This window comes from Alligator mississippiensis, chromosome 8 (assembly GCF_030867095.1).
Source record: "Alligator mississippiensis isolate rAllMis1 chromosome 8, rAllMis1, whole genome shotgun sequence".
Classification (NCBI taxonomy): Eukaryota; Metazoa; Chordata; order Crocodylia; family Alligatoridae; genus Alligator; species Alligator mississippiensis.
The window spans coordinates 78358183-78370256 of NC_081831.1; the positions used below are offsets into that span (position 1 = coordinate 78358183).

At 44.3% G+C, this 12074-nt stretch overlaps 1 protein-coding gene across 1 annotated transcript; it reads left to right on the forward strand.

The window, feature by feature from the left end:
• Nucleotides 1-820: 820 nt before the first annotated feature.
• Nucleotides 821-8381, forward strand: LOC102558804 (translation initiation factor IF-2). The gene is made up of 6 exons (XM_019492769.2): nt 821-1001; nt 1607-1711; nt 2517-2612; nt 4821-4920; nt 5506-5669; nt 7660-8381. Exons 1-6 carry the CDS (start codon nt 917-919, stop codon nt 8136-8138), a joined length of 1029 nt encoding a protein of 342 aa, XP_019348314.2. The 5' UTR covers nt 821-916; the 3' UTR covers nt 8139-8381.
• The last annotated feature ends 3693 nt before the right edge of the window (nt 8382-12074 follow it).

The window sequence follows — 12074 nt, forward strand, 5'->3', positions numbered from 1 at the left end:
CAGCTTTCTATCCAAATTACACTCCATTCATCCAACCCGTACTTCCTTAGCTTGCTTGCAAGAATGCTGTGGGAGACGGTATCAAAAGCCTTGCTAAAGTCAAACTATACCACATCCATTGCTTTCCCTGTATACACAAGGCCAGTCATCTCATCATAGAAGTCATTCAGGTTGGTCAGACATGACTTGCCCTTGGTGAATCCATGCTGCCTGTTTCTAATCACTTTCTTCTCCTCCAAGTGCTTAGAAATTAATTCTTTGAGGAGCTGCTGTAGCTGAAGTGTTTTCCATGCTCTTTTTGGATTTCCCAGGAGCTATACAAACTGTTGATATTAGAAATAGTGGGGAGATCTGTTCCCAAACCAGTGGAGCTCACTTTTCTAGCTGACCTTCGCAGAAGCAGAAGCAATCCTATAATCTGTTGTCTTAACTCAGTACATCCCAGGATGTTGCTGGTGTGCAGCTAGCTACCATTTGATCTTTTGACTTTTCCTGAAGATACAGCTGTCTGACCCAGCCTTCCAGGACTGAACTCGGTGCCTTTTCTAGAAGCAGCTGTAAGAGGATCAGTTGCCATTTTTCTTGTCTTGCTTTGCAAGGCTGTATTTTTGCCATGACTCTTGAGTTATAGCAGAGGAATGTCACATGGCGTCTACTAGTTTTGCCCTTTTGTAATCACTTTGCATGGACTGATATTTTCTGCTTAAGCAACCAACCTCTTCCAGATGGCTCTGCCTCCTGTTCTAGAACAAAACTATGAGAACCTCGGTTCTGGCGTCATTGTTACATCGTGTGACCTAGCGGAAACCCAGGATAGGATTTCCGCAGTGACACTGGGCAATAGAAACATCGCTCGCTGTGTCCCTGCTTCCCCTCCTTGCTCTTCATGCCATAAAGGAGCTGACGGGTTGAAGCCATGGCCCTCCTCGCAAAACACTTCTGGTTCACTTTTTCAGCACTTTCTGGAGAATTGTCACTGCGGTCCACCCTGGTTCATTCAGGTGAGCTCAGACTTCCCTTGACCTCGTCTGTGCCTGGTTTGTCCTCCTAAATCATGAGTGGGGGCCACAGAGGAGCTCTCATGTACGTAAGGCACCGGGTGCTTGTAGAGTGCCGCTTATGCCTACAGGTGACTTGTATTAAAGCATGGCCACCAGATGTGGTTGAAGCTGACGCTTTAGCCAGATTCAGAAAGGGATTGGACACATCCTTGGAGAAAAGGTGCATCAGTGCCTATTGAGCACGGGAGTTAGGGATACAGCTTCTGAATACGAACTTTAAACCCTGGAGGCTGCAAGTAAGAAAGCAACAGTGGGGGGAAAAACTCTGCTCATACCAGTTCATCTCCCTTTCAGGTTGCCCCTGTGTGGCACAGGAGATTGGGCAAGATGGACCTGGGGTTTGACCCAGGAAATGGCAATTCTTATGTTCCTAGTGAAACCATTGGCAGCAAGTGTGTACTAATACTTCAGGCTGTGGCTGCCGTTCGCACGATTGCTAGTGATTTCCACGGTGGTAGCACCATGGGGGCAGGATGTTCTAGGCTGTGCAAGACTTCGTTAGTCATGCCAAACTCATCTCGGGTGTTTCCAAAAATATTTTGTAGCTCCTGTGAAAGCTCCTGATGTGCTTCAGAAGACCATGCCACCTTCCCTGGAAACTGGCCTGGGACTGCCACACATGGCTGTTGGCCACTTCCCAGGCTATCCAGGTACTTCGTGGTTCATACCAGAGAGAGTTTGTGCCCCGTGGCACCAGAGTTGGAGGCAGTGGGGGGTTGAAACTTGGCACAGAGCGGAGCTGAGCCAAGAGGCTGCCAAGAAGAGAAGTGTGGGCATTGCCAACAGCTAGTTTAACCCACAGCTGCTGCAGATTTATATGCCAAGTAATGATGCAAAGCTCTTAATTCAGTAGCAAGGCCACAGCTTAACTTGGCTGCTGGTGGCAATCATGTAGATATACATTCCCATGCAAAAGTGCTATCGCCCACAGGGAGGGAGGGCAAGGTGATGAGAGGCAGCCAGAGCCTCGGGTCCCTCTGCCTTCATTTTGGTGACCCCCTTTATTGAGCACCCCCCCATAACACTACTGGTATTATGTTCTAGAGATGCCTCAGTCTTGCATTTGGTTCCTTCTCCAAGTCTATGCATGTAATATCATTAGGGCAGGAGCTGATGGGAAGGGTTGTTTCTAGGCACAGTCCCAGCACGTAACAGCTTGTATTCAAGGCTGATGTTCATATCCCTGGGAGAGTTGCAAATCTCACTTCCACCCTGCTCCCAGTTCACACCAGCGCTGATCCCAGGACTGCAGGAGCAGCAGTTGGAGAAGTGCCCTTAGCTTTCCCCAAAGTGCATTTAACCTCCAAGCATAGTGCATTCAACCTCAGAGTTGCATGTGGGGGCTATGGGGGCTTTTCTGAAAACCCTGGAAGTCACAAGATTGGGCCACAGATTGGCCAACCCAGATCTGTGCCATATGACACTCTTTAACAACTGGGTTTTTTTTAATTTTAGGACATGCAAGCAGTGACAGCCTCCAGAGTGATACCAACCTCATGCATCACTTAGAGCCACATCCTTTGTTCAAGAGAGCAAGCAACTGGAATAAAGGTTCATGGTTTTGGGGGGGCTATTTTTCATAAAAATGATTAAGTTGTTTTCTTCAAATGAGCTTTCGGTGATTCTGGCACACAGTCAATCCCAGATAAACTAGCCTTAAGAAAAGCAAGGCAGCTGTCACCTGTTGGAGGGTAAGGACTGAAAGGCAATTACATATCTTGCTGACTTTAGCAGCTGCTTCCATTGTAGAAAAGGAAATTGGAGAGAGAATATTTAGATGATCTTGGATGTTTTGAACATTAAATGCACTGAGCCTTTTAACAAGTGATCAATATTTCAAGACCTAGATTTGAAAGAATCCATATGGGTCTTCATTCAAAATTACCAGCCATAATGCTGATACCATCAGGATAGCCTGTAGAAGCCTATTTATTAAAATCTGAGTGGGAGAAAAACTTGAAGAGAAGGGTTGACTTAAAAAAAAAAAAAATCAACACCTGGAATTTGGTTCAATACATTACATGAATAAAAGCCACTCTGATTTTCATGTATGACTGATGTGGTCCAAATAATACCCCATCTTTCCTCCACTTCCAACAATCCTTTGGATGTAGGGGCAGTGTTGAACTGGCTCTACTTGCCCCAGCCTCAAATAATACTTGGACAGTCTCTGGCTTTCCTATTTTATGGAAGTTGGCATCACTTCCCAAGGAACTTTTTAGCAGCTGAGAATTGCAACAGGCCTGTGGCTCAGATCAGGATTTGATCCAAGTCTCATAAGCCAGGGGGTTGGGCTGGCTTGAAGGAAATTCTCAGTCTAGCAAAGGGCCAGGTTTCTGGGCCCTCTGTGCTCCCCAAAAATCCAAAAGGGCTGGAAGGGAAGAAAGTTTTGGGTGTGACATCTCTGAATCCCTTCAGCGGTTGAGCAAGGGCTGCTTATCCTAACCCATAAGTATCCACGGTCATTACACCTGAAATTTTCCTACCAGTGTAGCTGCTCTGAACATGTATTGCAATAATAGTCTTACCTGCTGCTGGGCTTCTAATAGTGCTATCATCTCCTCTAGCAGTGGAAATCTCCCTAGCAGATACAGGACCTGCAAAGCTGTGTGTGTATGTAAATGGACATATTTTTACTGTATTTGCAATACTGTGTTACCTGAAACATCCAAAGTTACCTGTGATTTTGGGTTACCTTTTGACTGTTTGAAGGGAAAAAATATGCAGCAAAACTTTTTCATAGTAAAAAATGCTCGTGAAGTAACTAGCCCAGTGTGGTTTTGGTCCATGATTGGCTCCATAATACAAATAATAATTAACAAATATGCTAATCAAAGGTGATTGTTTATACCTATTTGTAGTATGGCAAGAATTGTTCTTCTAGCCAGAAAAAAATAATTGTTCTTCTAGCCAAAGAAAATACAATTGTTCTTCTAGCCAAAGAAAGCACATTTAAAGTCTCTTCCTTCAAAACCTATTTATGTGTATTCCAGCTGAGGTCCACATGTTCTAAGCTTTTGAAAAGCAGACTATTAAATAATTTCTCTGTGCGCACATATAAAGTTGTAGTATGTCCTTGAAATACCAGCCAAAGAAACAAATGGTTTATACTGAGAACTGGAAACTTTGGAATTGCCTCTTCTTATTCAAGAACATCACATTTGCAATGACAACAAAGACGGGGAGGGGGAAAAAAGCCTTCATAAGAAAGCAGAAAGGAGAGTATCCTTCCTTTGTGTTTCATATCCTTCCCTTCAATCCCTACAATTGACTCTTGAAAAGCTAAGGGATGCTATCCAGTTAGCCCCAAAAGGGAGCATGCCACTGTTGCCCACTCTCCCCATTTCATCATGGTCTTGGAGATGCTGTTAGACCTCTGATGCTGGTGGCATAGGAAATCTAGCTTTAATGAAAATGTATTCCCAACACTTGCAAACACAGAGGGCCTCTGCAAGAGCCCAAAATATTTTTCTTTTTTTAAAGTTCATGGGGGTTTTTTGAGCCAAATTTGTGATTCCTGAACATCTGGGGTTGGCAGCTCTTCCAGCGTGAAGCCAATGTCACTGTTCGAGTGTTAGAAATACATGCAAATCATTCTCAAAAGTAATAATGCTATAAAAACAGGTTATACACAAGTACTGTGTTTAATTGGAGAGAGCTCAACGTGACCAAATGGCCTGGCATCCCCAAGGATTTCCTGTCTTGTTCTTTCAGTTCATGATGTGTGTCACTGAGATGTATTTTCTTTATGTGACATAGTGATCCCAAACCGGCCAGCCTTAGCCAAGATTGTTGTTCTCGGTTCAGTGTGCATCATTCTCGCTCTACTGATTGGACTGGGCCTCTGGTGCTTCTATTTGTAAGTATTACAAGAAGTGTTTTAGCCCAATCAACGTGGGATTAGGGCATTTGGACAGGGAGCAGGAGACCCAAATTCAGCTGGCAGCTGTGTGACTCACTACAATGGAAGAGCCCTGGGTCCTTGCGCCCACTGCGTTAGAAATTGCCCCAATGCTGTTTCTCCAGTGAATGCAAGGTGCAGTGGGTGTTGATCATCCTAGCGAGAGGTTCTCACTGCAGTTGTAGACCCAGTTCATAAATTGCCTCTGCTACACAGGACCAGATTTCCTACTGCTCAACACCCACGGTTGTAACTATACCTTCAAACGGACCCCAGGTCCCTGAGGTATAGCCAACGCGTCGAGCTTTTTGTAATCTAGCCACTTCTGATGCATAAAGCAGAGAGGTGCTGTTTTATAATGAGTTCACGTGCGCGGGAAACCTACTGCACTTCAGCTCTTACCGTGCAAATCCTTTTCTGCTCTACTCTATTAATTACATCAGGCTCAAGAAAGACCAGGGCCTTTCTGTTAATTGTAGCTCAGTAGTCTTGGTGCTATTTGTGGATTTGCACAGCAGAAATGTGTTTCTTGTTTCCTGGTAGCATCCAGATGAGGAAGATCGGCGCATTGACCTTTGGGGTTGGAGCCCTTGCTAAGAAGCTTCCATTTCTTAAACAAGCCCAAGGGGCTAAGCCTTGGAGCTGGGGTGCAGGAAGCGATGTGCGTGGAAGGGCAATTGGGAAGATCAAAAAGTTTGGCTATGCAGGTATGATTTTTCTTTCTTTCCTTTCAGTAAAGATGCAGCCTGCCCACTTGGTGGGCCTCTATAAGATGTGGGTTTCCTAACGGTTAAAAACCGATGCTGCTCTTCTTCTTCAAGACAGACCCTTTTGACAGGGGTATGCCAGGTAAACCTTCGTGGATTTAGTAATCGGAGCCTGTACGTCAAGGCTGCTGAGTCCACAAGCCACGTGGTAGTGCAGTCATGCATCTTTGGTCCTTTAAGTTTTTATCCTCAGAAGGACAGCAACACCATGGTATAAAAACCTGTATCAGCATCATTGTTTGCAGGATTGACAGCTAAGAGCCTGAAGAGTTTCTTTCCTATCATAGGCAGACAAGGTTCTTTGGGTAAATGTGATACCTTTTCTTAACATTAATTGTATAGTATTAATAAAAGGTATCACATTTACCCAAAGAGCCTTGTCTGCCTATGTCCTTAGACCAACACCGCTACAACCAACACCTCCCTTACACCATGGCCGTCGATGTGGCTTCTCTTTTTCAGTTCTTGATGGAGCAAAGCATTTAACCATGTATTTAAGCAAATGAGTAGTTTCTAAAGGTGCCAGGGTATGTGCTAAAGGACCATGCTCAATCTAAACTATCAGGCAGATTGGCAAGAGTTGGTATCCACGAAGGTTTGGGGGAGTTTTTTGGATTTCTGTATTCATTTTAAACTAATTTTAAGTGGTTGAGTATCCATGACTCCATCAGGCAGATTGGCAAGAGTTGGCATCCATGAAGGTTTTGGGGAGTTTTTTGGATTTCTGTATTCATTTTAAACTAATTTTAAGTGATTGAGTATCCATGACTCCATCACGTATTGCCCTAGGCTTCAGAAGCTGGAACTGTTTGACCCACACCCTGCTGATTTTGTGGTCAGCAGGCCACACGGGTACACATTGGCACAAAATGACTGGCTGTCGAATCCTTTTTAGTGGTCGAGCGATGTGACGGTCATCACCACCTTTAGTGCTTGCGATACTGCAAGGAGGTTTCTCTCTAGCCTGGTTCTCCTGCTTATATTGCCACCCCTTACTGTGGGAGATGAGCGGAGAGGTCCAATAGACGGAGATAGTGAACTTCCTGGCGTCTTGGGTAGTTTTCAGTTTGGGGACTAAAACTCTCATAGGAGCAGATGTTTTGAAGTGCTGGGTGCCAGTGTCACGAGTGCCCTTGCTACGTTGGAAAGGCAACTGCCCTCAGGGGAGGATAGTGGGAAAATAAGGACATCTGACTTAAGAATATCAGTGATTAAATTAGGAAGAGGGAAAAAGTGACTAGCTAGAATAGGCGAATGTCATTCCAGGAGTAGAATAGCGAGCGCGGGGGTTTATCCCAGAACCAAGTTTGCCTCAAAAAGGCATTACCAGATCTCAAGAGCGAATTTCCATTCTTTTCAATGGATTTGGTTGGCGCATCAGGGAAAAACCAGGCAGAATTTAAAGTACAGGGCTTTGATGCTGTGCTGCAGTCTGCTATTATGGACCCCTACCCTAGTTGGGCACGTACCCCGACTCTAAATCTTCAGTAAGGCCCCATGTAGACAGTCCCTTTCCTGCATCCATGACGTCAGCGGTTCCCAGTCTGTGGTGCGGGTACCACCAGTGGTATGCAGACAACCCATCAGTGGTGTGCGTTAACAGATTTATTATAATTACTTTTTTATGAAAAAAATTTGCTGGTAGTACTTAAGGTTGTATAGTTTTAAATTGGTGGTGCACAATCTGTCAGAGTTTGGGAACCACTGCATTATGCACCATAAGATAATTAACCCATGAAACAATTCATCTGTGTCACCAGCTTCACATCTTTCCTTCCTCCCCACTCCATGCATAGATCCCTAGTTGCCCAAATGTCTGGAGCCCAGACTGACTGCCGAGCTCCTAGAAGTGGGGACAATTCAACTCCATTCCTCTTTTCTTGCTTAATGCATTTCTTCAGATCTTAACCACTGAACTATCATATTATAGCTTTCAAACACAGAAGGAAGAAAAAGAGATCTTCAAGTGGAGAGAAAGAAGAGAGGCCACATAAGAAAAGGAAGGTAAATGTGGAAAAGAAAAAGAAGCTGCCTAAAGAGAGTCAGGCAAAGGTGGAAAAGGAAAAACCACTTGAGGAAGGGAAGGAGAATGGGGAAGAGCATCCTAAAGAGAGGAAGGCAAAGGTAGAAAAGAAGCAGAAACCACGCAAGAAAAGGAAGGAAAATGGAGAAGAGCTGCCTAAAGAGAGGAAGGTAAAGGTGGAAAAGAAGAAGAAACCACTTGAGAAAAGGAAGGAAAAAGGGGAAGAGTTGGCTACAGAGCACCCGCCTGAAGAGAGCAAGGAGAAGGTGGTAAAGACAGTAAGAGTAGCAAGGAAGCAAGGAAAACAAAAGAAATTGGAAAAAATGAAGAAGGCAAGGCCCAAGCAACCCAGAAAGAGGAAATCCAGTCGGAGGAAACGGAGATGAATCACGCTGGCAGTCATGACATTAAACTAAATGGAAAACTGCGGGAAGGAATACGCAGAAGGAAGGATCTTATAACCAACCTTATCATTGCCCCGTTGCATTGCAGACCAAGGCCGGCGCGTGGTCCACTAGCAGCACCGGGTAGGCAGCAGGTGCCAAGCCTGAGTGTTTCTTCTTTCTCTTCTCCCTGGTGAATATGTTGTGCTGCTGGGTAAGGCACAAATGCCATAATAAACTGAGAAAGCAAAGGTAGAAATAATGATTTCTTGTATGTATTGTAATAATAACAAGTGGTACTGAGCAGGGCCCCGTTGTGCACCAATGGGCAAGCACATGAGAGACAGAGTCTGCCCCAGAAATATAAGCAGAGAAATGCAAAAGAGAGCAGAGAAAAAAGAAGGTCCAGTAGTTAGAGCAATAGCTGAGACCTTCCTTTTAAATCTATACTTCTCCACAAAATTTCCTGAGTGACTCGGGACAAGTCACTTCCATTGCTTATATGTACAATCCACACCGGGCACTGCAAAAAAAAATATATATATATATATATATTGTAGATCATGAGGCACTCAGATCTTATAGTACTGGGAGGCCATAACTACCATTGATAAACTACCACTGATTAATCAGCTTGCAGTAACAGCAAGCTGATTGTCTTCTGCATGATAAGCCAGCTACCTAGCCAGCGTTTTGCAGGCATTGTGGCAGAGGAGACTGTGAAAGAGGAAGATATAGTGATTTTCAGGGAGCTCATGCCACCTGGGTGGAAATCACAAAGGACCTTGCTAAAAAATGTCCATAGCTGGCCAGTGAACATCACTGGAAGGTAGAGTTGATCTGCACCTTTATAACTAACTAAATAAGATCTATACAGAGAGGGAGAGCACAAGCTTTCATAAACCTAAATACAATGCATCAGATGCTGTGAAAGCACTTGGAAAAAGCAGAGTATAAGGAGAGGGCAGTTAGACTATACAAGGAGAAGGGGAGAGATGGGGGAAAGGAGCAGTGCTAGGAGAGAAAAGCCAAGGACAAGTAAACCCACAGGAACAAAGGCAGGGGTCACAGAAGATAACCCAAGTAATGAGATAAAAAGCCATAGTCCCACGTTTAAACCACACTTAGCACAGGCCCGTTTGTAGATGATTTCTTGCTCCATGTTTCCCACACGCTGCTGTCACTGGCAGAGTCAATGAGGTTGCATAGGAAGGGGAGAAGCAGCGGTGGGTTAAATGCCAGGAAGTGAAAGGGGCTGGGAGGGGGTGCCGGCTTTAACACCAAACATCTGGGTGGCCCCGCCATCACCACCCTGGCCCTGACTACCATCCTGGAGGCCCCTCCACATTGGTGCCTGGGACTGATTACGCTATTGCCTAGAATTGCAGAAGTATAGGGATCAGGGCCACCTTAAGAGGTCATGTAGCCCAAACCCTCTGCTCAGAGTAACATTATCCCTGTCTCAACCACCTCAGACAGATGTTTGGGGTAAGAGAAGTCTCTCCACTATATGCTGTAAAGGAAGGTCCAAAAGCCTGTAAGAAATACAATTACTTTTAGAGTAAGTTCTTCCGAACCCAATTTAATATGGAGCAGTGATGCTCAATGTTTTGGCCCCAGGGCCAGACAGACTGGATCGGACCTCGAGCACCAGAATTGGGCCCTGGGGCCCTGCATCACCCCCACCTGACCCCAGATGCCAGGATCGGGCCTTGCACCATCCTGCCTAGGGGCAGAGCCACAGGCCATGGATCTGTGAAGGGCCCCACAGGGCAACAGAGGCCAGATCCAGCCCAGGCGCTGCGGGCTGAGCACCCCTGATTTAGAGGATGGATGCAGCCAGGGGAGATAAATCTGATGCCTTTCTTGCAGTAATGCTTTAGGGCTTTAAATTAAACCTGACTGGTGGTGTAGGTGATCCCCCAACATTTCTTCCTGACCAAAGTCATTATTCTATAACGGGAAAGTAACCCTTGGATTTTGCTCTAATGCTGAACTGCTTTGCAATTGCTAAAACCGGGATTGCTAGGATTTGTATCTTAAAAAAATACCAGAATTTTAACAAACGGGGTCTTTATTTTTAGCTGCGTTTCTCCCATAGTAAAACTCATTGAAAAGTTGCTTGAACTTGCGATCGGATTATTGATTTTTAGGTGAAATAGCATGAAATAGCCGCAAGAGGTCAGCAGTCACGCATCCCAAAACATGCCGGAGTTCCCTGCCTTTGCATACTTCTGCTATCATGGGTCAATTTAGAAGAGAAAAAGCTAGTCAGATTATATCAAATACATATATTGGGGCTGATGTGAAACTTTTGGGAACATGCAATTTCCACCTTTTGGGAAATGTTCACACTGAATTGAGAATTTTGCTCATTTTCTTGTAAGTATTTCTGAACATTTTAAGGCTCAAAGTACTTTTCAGTAACATTTTGTGACATTTTCAAATAGGTAAGTTTATAAAAGAGTCATACCAGATACTGAAACAGAAACCATATGGAATTTTGGCATAATTTGTTCTCCCTTTTCATTGACCTATTTATATATTAAAAGAAAGAATTATCCCTTTGGGTGAAAACATCAATTCGCAAGTTCATGTTCAGCCTTTTTTCCTCCAGGACTCCCTCAAGTTCTTTTCAGTCATTTGTTCCCAGGATACGATTTCCCATTCAGTAAGAGTTGCATTTTTGCTCCCATAATATGACTTCCCATTGAGCTGTACGGGCTATTATTGACTTTCGCCCAGCTTTCAGATGTGCGATGTATCCATACTTCTCCTCTTCAGCATTTGCACCCCACTAATCTTTGTGCCAGCCACAAACTTCATCAATAATTATTTTGTTTTCTACTAGTTCACTGGTTTAAAATATTAAATAGAATAGCAGCAAAAATGTCTTCTGCGGGCTCGCTTTAAGAAACACGCCTGCTTAATGAGGACTTTCAATTTACTTTAGCTTGAGACTCCTCCGTTGAATTTTTCCATTTTTTAAATCTATTTTTTATGTGCCGTATTGATTCCATAATGTTCTAGTTCTTTCATTAATATGCCATCCTGTAGATGTTCATCTGCTCTTCAATCATTTCACTGCTGAGTGACCTGCCGAAAACGGTGAGTCCCACACGACAAACGCATTTTCTGGATGTTTATGGAGATTTGCAATACCTGGGGTACACATCTTTCAAACTCCTGTAAAAAGTGCAGACCTAAGGAGGGAAAAAAAATTGCTTTTCCATTTGTGCTCATGAACTGTGTTTAAAAAACATAGACTAACTAATTAACCATGCTAGGGAATGACCTGAAGGCCAGGGGCCTCTTAATTCTCTGGTGGGCTAGGTAAAAGCACTTCGGTCCCTGCTCATTTGTTGCAGGGTAGGTGCCCACAGAATTCAAACAAAGCAACAATGTTAGATCTCAGCAGGGTACATCCACACGTTCATTAATGTGCCATAATTATGGTGCATTAAGTTTAGTACCTATAATGACAGGTACGAATTAAACGCACCATAATCGGTGCTACTGCGCATTAGCACAGGTGAACATTTTTTTGGTGACATTCATTCTCATTAGACTAAATCTGCTCATTAACTCATTTGCATGGGCTTTGCTCACTGCACTAATGCTCAGTAGCATTAATCTTCTGCGCATTAAGCACCTTGTGTAGACATGCCCGTGGTGAAGCAGAAGGTAGGGTATTGACTTCAGACGAATGCTGCTAACTGCGTCTCTCAGCAGTGAAGCTGGAGACTAAAACATGTTGACTGAGTGAGTTTCTTCTATTAGAGAGAGTCCGCATCTCTGATAAAGGTGGGGAAGTCTCTACTAGGTGTAAGGGCTGGGTGGTATTTGCAAGAGTGTAAAGGAATCGGGGCACAATATCATGCAGAATGTAAAACCTCTGTGTTTCACTAGCCATGTGTTGAGAGACCACGTTTCCCATCC